Source organism: Microtus ochrogaster, unplaced genomic scaffold (genome assembly GCF_000317375.1).
Source record: "Microtus ochrogaster isolate Prairie Vole_2 unplaced genomic scaffold, MicOch1.0 UNK51, whole genome shotgun sequence".
NCBI lineage: Eukaryota > Metazoa > Chordata > Mammalia > Rodentia > Cricetidae > Microtus > Microtus ochrogaster.
Window position 1 is genome coordinate 29,213 of NW_004949149.1, and position 7,504 is coordinate 36,716.

General features: G+C 46.7%; 1 protein-coding gene across 3 annotated transcripts in view; it reads right to left on the reverse strand.

Annotated features, from left to right (window-relative positions):
- Nucleotides 1–7,504, reverse strand: part of Gab1 (GRB2 associated binding protein 1) — a 119,667-nt gene that overhangs the window by 9,842 nt on the left and 102,321 nt on the right. For all 3 annotated transcript variants that reach the window (XM_005369540.3, XM_005369539.3, XM_026777257.1), the window contains exons 5-6: nt 6,678–6,763; nt 6,213–6,513 (exon numbers count right to left, since the gene is read on the reverse strand). In XM_005369540.3, coding sequence (XP_005369597.1) covers nt 6,213–6,513; nt 6,678–6,763 — 387 coding nt within the window. The remainder of the gene's footprint in view (nt 1–6,212; nt 6,514–6,677; nt 6,764–7,504) is intronic.

Sequence of the window (7,504 nt, forward strand, 5' to 3'; positions counted from 1 at the left end):
AAAAAAAAAAAAAAAAAAGCTTAGCTATCTAGGAAATTATTTTGTTTTAATGTTTTCACCCCTGTGTTTTCGTTTCATAGATCTTTTTTTCTGGGAGGGACCAGTTTCAAATTAGTAAAAGCAGAAAAAAGTTCCCATCTATGTCCCTTTAAATTTCTTCTAGTAACATCTTATTGTGGCAAACAAAACAAAAGTATGCTTAGAGGAAGAAAAATCAGAACGAGTTTACTACTTGGGTTTCTATTTCGTTTGTTTGGCTTTCCAGACAGGGTCTCACTGTGTAGCCTAGCTGTCCTGGACTGCACTCTATAGACCAGGCTGGTCTTGAACCGAGAGGCACCAGTGGCCCTGCTATGTGGGACCGTACAACGGGTACCCACTTACTTCCCATGATCACCCAGACATGAGATGGTTTTCGGAGATAAGATGGAGTGGAGGATCTGCCACAGAAGCGTACTGTGGACGCCCACCTCACCACACTGGTCAACGTCCCTTGTCCCTCCACAAAGCTCACTAAATCACACTTTATAAGACTGCCTCGGGATGCACGATGGCCCTTACCGACCAACAGCAGACACATACTGAGGACTTCCGGTAGCCAGGGATTGCCTGAGCGCACCTAACCCTCCCCAAGCTCCCCAGTGAAGGTCGGATTGGAACAAATGCTCAAATCGTCACTGAGGAATGAGTGGCTGCTAAGAGTCACAAGGATGGCAGCAGTGCCAACAGAATTGGAACTCTCTGAGTGCAGGCTGAGGGTTCACTTTCTCATCTCCATGGGCTTATTGCCGCCTGGAGCCCTTAGCATGGCTATTCTACTTGCATAGTGGGTCCTCTCAACTGTGTTTATACTAGCGCATAGATACTGCCTTCACGATGAGGCGAACTCTGCTTTGTTACGTAAATAAAATAAAACCAGGCACCAGGGAGACAGTTCAATCAGTACTGGGCTGTGCAAGCTCCAGAACCTCATCTCTAGCACTCAGGGGGACCCCAGGCAGAGTGTTGTACCCCTGCAACGTCAGTGTTGAGGAGTGGGGGTGGTTGGAGGGGGACTACACAAGGGGATATCCGGAGCTCACTAGGCAGCCAGTGAGGTAGGGGGTGAGAGAGTGTGGTGGTGGGGCTCCCTGTGTGGGGTTGGGGGTGAAAGTGGGGTGGTGGGGATCCCTGTGTGGGGCTGGGGGGTGAGAGAGTGTGGTGGTGGGGATCCCTGTGTGGGGCTGGGGGGTGAGAGAGTGTGGTGGTGGGGATCCCTGTGTGGGGCTGGGGGTGAGATAGTGGGGTGGTGGGGATCCCAGAGCTCGCTGGGCAGCCAGGCCAGCTGAATCAGGAAGCTCGGGGTTTAGTGAGAGACCCTGCCTTCAACAATGAAGTGGAGAGCAATTGAGAAAAACACCCCACGCTGACTCTGGCCTCCGTACACTACATGAATAGAGGTGGGGGAAAATCAAAGATTGTTATCAGAAAACATTTGCCTCTCAAGAGTCAGTGTGCTCAGCGCGGTTCTGAAGGCCACACTTTCTCCAAAGTGTGCAGTTCCTTTTGAAAAGCCCTGCGCACTAATGGTATCCTTGGAGGTAGTTCTTGCATAAACTCAATGCTACACGAGAACGTTCTGAATTAGTTTATAATAACATAGCTACATTATTACTCTTTTAAAATTATGTTATTATTTCCAGTGGGCACCCCCAAAATGAAGGCTGAAGAAAAGTAACTCGCAAGATCACTCTCTCGGCTGATTTCAGCAGGTACCTGAGGCAGAGTTGTGAAAGAAAACATCTGTGCTTGTGTGAACAGTGTAAGGAGGAGTGCAATAATGTAAGAGTGACAATTATTACACAGGGAAAACTGTCTCCGGCTAGTGAGGCTCTGCTGTAAGAACAGAGCCCACACTTATTCCCCTTAAGCCATGACAAGTACTATCCCCAGTCTGATTTAGGATTAGCTCCTCTTTATTAACATTAGAGAAGGGGCTGAAGAGATGGATCAGGGAATACAGCACTGGCCGCTCTTGCAGAGGACTGGGTTTCATTCCTAGCATCCACAGGGTAGCTCAGAGGACTGGGTTTGATTCCTAGCATCTACAGGGTAGCTCAGAGGACTGGGTTTCATTCCTAGCATCTACAGGGTAGCTCAGAGGACTGGGCTTGATTCCTAGCATCCACATTAGCAAAACAAAGGCTTCACAGCTGCCCCAATTGTTCTGCTCTGCACTTCTGGCGACTTCTCTGCTTCTCTGGCATCTCTTAACAATACGATTAAAGCACTCCTTATTCAATGCATGTGACATGTGCCTCAAAGAAACACCCCTGAAAAGGACAGTGAACACTGAGCTACCCCGAAGGCCACACATTAGGTGTCTGCCCTTCTGCAGCTTCAATCAGTTGGGAGCATTTGGAAAACTGACCAGTAGCACACACTATGACAGCTGACGTCTAGAACTGGGGCATAAACAAGACTAGGCTGTCACTTGTTCATCACAGACTCTTCCAAGGAAAGCAATTGCAAAAAGCCAGTTGCTTGAGGCTCTAAGAGGAACTGAGTGAGTTTCTCACGAGTTAGTTAATAAGAGACGCTGACATAACAGCTCAATCACTTATCTGGTGTTAACGAACTAGCAGCTAAAATACTCACCTGTTGCTATGAACAGCGAGAAGACTCTCGTGGCCAAACGAGACATGCGCTCCCAGTGCATATGGTCAAGAATAAACTTAGTTGTGAGGTCGCAATTTCAGCTTTTATTTTGTCTTCTTTAGTGTTTTGAGACTGCATAGCCCTGAATGGCTTGAAATTTAGAAAGATCTGCCTGTGTCTGCCCCATGAGCTAGACCCATCTGGCTGGAATCGGGTTTGTTGTTATTGTTTTGAGACAGGGTTTCTCACTGTAGCCCTAGCTGTCCTGGAACTCACTCTGTAGACCAGGCTGGCCTCGATTTTACAGAGATCCCTCTGCCTCTGCTGTAGTTACATGCATGTCAGGGGAGATATGTGTATGTGTGAGTGTGGGTGCCCTTGGAAGCTAGAAAAGGGTTTGGATCTCCTGGAAGCTGTAGGGAGAGCTTCTGGATATGGGTGCTGGGAACTGAATTTTGGTCCTTTTCAAGAGCCATCTTTCCAACCCCATCATTTTTTAAAATGTTATCATCATCATCATCATCATCATCATCATCATCATCATTTGTTTTACTTTAGCCAGGGTTTCTCATTGTATCCCTGACTGCTCTGGGATTTAGCTCTGTAGACTAGGCTGGCCTCCAACTCAGAGATCTGCCTGCCTCCTAAATTCTGGGATTAAAGGCATTCACACCACCACCAGGCTTGGAATCTGTGTTTTAAATGGTGCTTTTTTAAAAAAAGATTATTTTATTATGTGTATGTCTGCACACCAGGACACCAGATTTCATTACAGACTGTTGTAAGTCACCATGTGGTTGCTGGGAATTGAACTCAGGACCTCTGTAAGAGCAGCCAGTGCTCTTATCTCTGGGCCATCTCTCGAGCTCCTAAACTGAACTTTTCTTAACAGTTAGACCTTCCCAGGGTGAGCTGACAAAGTATCCCTCGTGCAGTAAAAACTTTCCTAGACCTCCTCTAGGAATCCTGCTGATTGGGATTAAGAAAAGCAAAAACCCCTTTTACCGATACTATGATTTCAATAACTTCTTTAATATTTTGCTAAAACTGTCCTTGGATGTTGCCCCGGCTGCTTTTTCTCAGCTCGTCATGTATCTAAGCAAATATGTCAAAATAAATAATTTGGTCAGGGTGTAGTGCTGGGAGTGGGCTCAGAACCTTCACACGCTGGCTGCACACCCAGCTCTCTCCTGTCTCAAGCTTGGCTAACTTTTATAAGAACGACAGCCTCCAGAGCGTTCCAAACTTACTTTGTTCTAGTCTATGGTAAAGTTACTTCAGGTTGATATAAAGACCCGAGGCACACAATGTCCTGGGTATCAGAGAGGCTGGTCCTTCCCCTCTGTTCAGGGGGAGGCATAACTGTCCAAATATGTAGTTAAAGAGATAGTATACATCACAGTATGAAACAGACCTAAGACACTGCATAATAATACAGGACATAGCCGGGCGGTGGGGGCACATGCCTTTAATCCCAGCACTTGGGAGGCAGAGGCAGGCGGATCTCTGTGAGTTCGAGACCAGCCTGGTCTACTAGAGCCAGTTCCAGGACAGGCTCCAAAACCACAGAGAAACCCTGTCTCGAAAAACCAAAAAAAAAAAAATAATAATAATAATACAGGACATACCAGCAATGTCAGGTTTAGAACCTCTGCCTTCCCCCTCCACCCCACCTCCACATTTATATGGAGCCAAAAGCTAACACAACTCCTAAGCTGGGGGTTCAAAAGCAGAGACTGCCGCTAGCATGAACTAACCACAGGAAAATAACATGCTGGTTTAACGTTTTAAAAAGGATCTCAATAATTGGTGTCTACAGTTCACGGACTGATCTTTCAGTGACCTGTGGCCCAATTATGAATCTCTTCATGTTCACTTATGCTTTATACCAAGAAGAAAACTATTAGTGGGGTTTCTAGTCAAGTTAAAGACAAAGGCAAAGAAAACGGAGAAAAAGCTTGCGGCACTTGGACCCTTTCTAAACAACTCCAGATCGTGATCAGGAAGGATGGGTAACTGGGAGGCAATGGGTGAGACCCACAGTGGGCCTTTGCCGCACAGTAGCTAGGTTCCCCAGCCAGACGTGAGAAGACAACCTGGGCCACTCCAATGATCTCTAACCAATCTGAAGTCTGTAATGATGGCGGAGGTAATCAGAAGCAGATGCGGGCAGGGTAGGCACACAGAAGGCATTCAGAACTGAGGCCACAGAGAGGCGCTGCAGGCCAAAGCTCGTGAAAGCAGAACCCAGTCAAGGCAGAGAGCACAGGGAGGGAAAGAGAAATAAGAGACCAGAGTGGATACAGAGACAGCCACAAGACAAACACACGAGGTGAAGACCACAGACTGCCGTACAGCAGTTCAGCAGAAATACATTTATATTATGTAAGATTAAACTAGAGCCTTTAGTTTGAAATTGTCTGTCTCAGCCTCGGCTTCCCACAACTACAACATAATTAGTGTGAGTGATCAAAGCCCTGGTTAGCAAGAAATTTGCATAAATATTACATGTTCTGAAAAAGTCATAGATGGCACATGGCTTTTCAAATGACTTTAACTCCCCTGCAAGGAGCCAGGAGCCCATCACGCTACATAGACGCTAACTTCAGTTGCTTATGAAGCCCAAGGCAGGCAAGTGGTGTGCTAAGCACAGTGGGTTGTATTTAAAAGGCTTATTCTAAATTTGCTTTGTTTTGTTTTTGAGACAGAGTCTTAATATGCGGCTCTGGCTGCCCCGGAACTACGTAGACCAGGTTGGCTTTGGATCACAGAAATTCACCCGCCTCCTAAGCCGTGGGATGAAAAGAATTGGTCATCATGTCTGGTTTGCACCCAAGTTTTTAAAACTTGAGGAGACATTACCCAAAGGGCTGAGAAGTTTCCTCTGAAGAAGAGGACCAGGCCTAACGCGCTCTGCTGCTTTGGAACCCAACCTTCCTTAGGAAGTCCAGACTAACAGCTACTGGAGCTTCTGCTCATCCCGGAGCCAAAACAGACTTTTTTTTTTTTTAAAGTTATGATGTGGGAAAAGATTATACAGACACCATCACTACTGTTAAATAATCAATCAAGTGTGTTATAATGCACCTTTAATTTGATACTATATAAAAGAGCAAGGGAAGGTCATATCTACTGCTAGGTTTGGCTTGCAATTCTTTAAAAAAGCAAAATAGCTGGCAGACATTAACAGCAATAAGAAAAAAAAACAATCAAGAGGCGATGCACATAAACCCCTAGATTTCAGGTCACTCTTGACATGCATGACAGTCACACGCCACTGCATGGGGACAGTCAGGCAGGAAGCGGATGTCCCGCCTACATGCTGTAGAAAAAAACAATCCAGATTCTCCTAGTGCTGGCCCGTTGCTGCCAGCGTTCTGGATATTCTAGCTTGTAACCGCTATTCTAGGTTGAGGAGACCTGGAAATCCCATTCATTCACAAATAGCGGGATTTCTGTACTTAAGGACCCAGGCTGTATTACAACTTCAGACTGTCCCCCGCTAGCTCCGTGTTTAGGTATGGGTACAGGCAGCCCTAACTGCACCCCCTTCTACTTGCCACATCCCCCCTTACCTTTTCTGTCCGGCTTGAGGTTCCTATCCACTGGGGGTGGTTCACAGTCAGCGACTGGAACTGGCCTCCGGGGAGGGGTCTTTGGGCTGGACCTGAAGCCCAAATGAGCAGGAGGAGGGACTTGCATCCCAAATGAAGAAAAATCGAAGGTCCCAGGGGTCATTGGCACGTAATTTGGCTCCTGAGTTGGCTCCGTAAAGCTGCTGGATTGTCGTGGTGGCGAGTTGGGGTTCATGGGGACATAGTTTTCATCCGGCTCTTCGCCTGAGACACCGCCCACTGTCAACACAGTTTTGATTTTCTAAAACACACATACATTTCTCTTAATAAGCAAAGCCACTGTTGCACGTGAAGACACAGTTATCACATCTGCCCATACGGGGTCTATTGTTCGTTTTATTTCACTATCTCAGAGTCTTGGGTACTAAGTATGAAGATTCAGACAGTGCTACTGTCAATACTTACAGACTGGCTATGAAAGCCTTCCAGGGAACTAGATCTATCACTTGGAAAGGTTCGTGGAATATCATAGCAGTCTTGAGAAACGGCATCTAAAATTAAGAAAAAACCCTGTCAGCTTTGGTTCTCACTTCGCCAGTCTGCAGGTGTTCCGCTCTTCATGCTTGCCCACGCACACATTGTCACCCTCGAAGGGTCACTCGTCAGACAGGCTCTGGAACTAGCACATCAAACAAACACTGCTTGCCAATATCACGACCTGACTGACAGCAACCGAATGTCGAAGCCCAGCATGAGAAAAGTTATCTAAAGATGGAGAAAAGAAATGGTATCCATTTTGAGCCATCTTGAGCCTAACATTTCACTGACATAACTAGGCTATATAGCCTCTTTGGAAAGAGTTAGAAGCCATGTGTGGTGGGTCATACCTACAACCCCAGCACTGAGGAGGCAGAGGCAGGAGATGAGGAGTTCAGGTCATTCTCAGCTACACAGGGAAATCAGGGCTACATGAGATCCTGTGGCAGGAAGAAAGGAAGGGAGGGAGGGAGGGGAAAGGGAGAATGGCAGAAAGGGAGGCAGGAAGGGGAGCAGAGAAAAATTTAGAGCTCAATAAAAGAAAAAAGAAAAAAGATTAAATCCTCTAGCCATTTCCAGTGCACTCTCACCCCGCTTTCTGCTCTGAGCTTGCTCTCCTGCTAATCCTCCACTGTACCATCATGAACTTAATATTGTGGAAGTTATAAATCAGAAAAAAATCTTCCTGCCGGGCGGTGGTGGCGCACGCCTTTAATCCCAGCACTCGGGAGGCAGAGGCAGGCGGATCTCTGTGA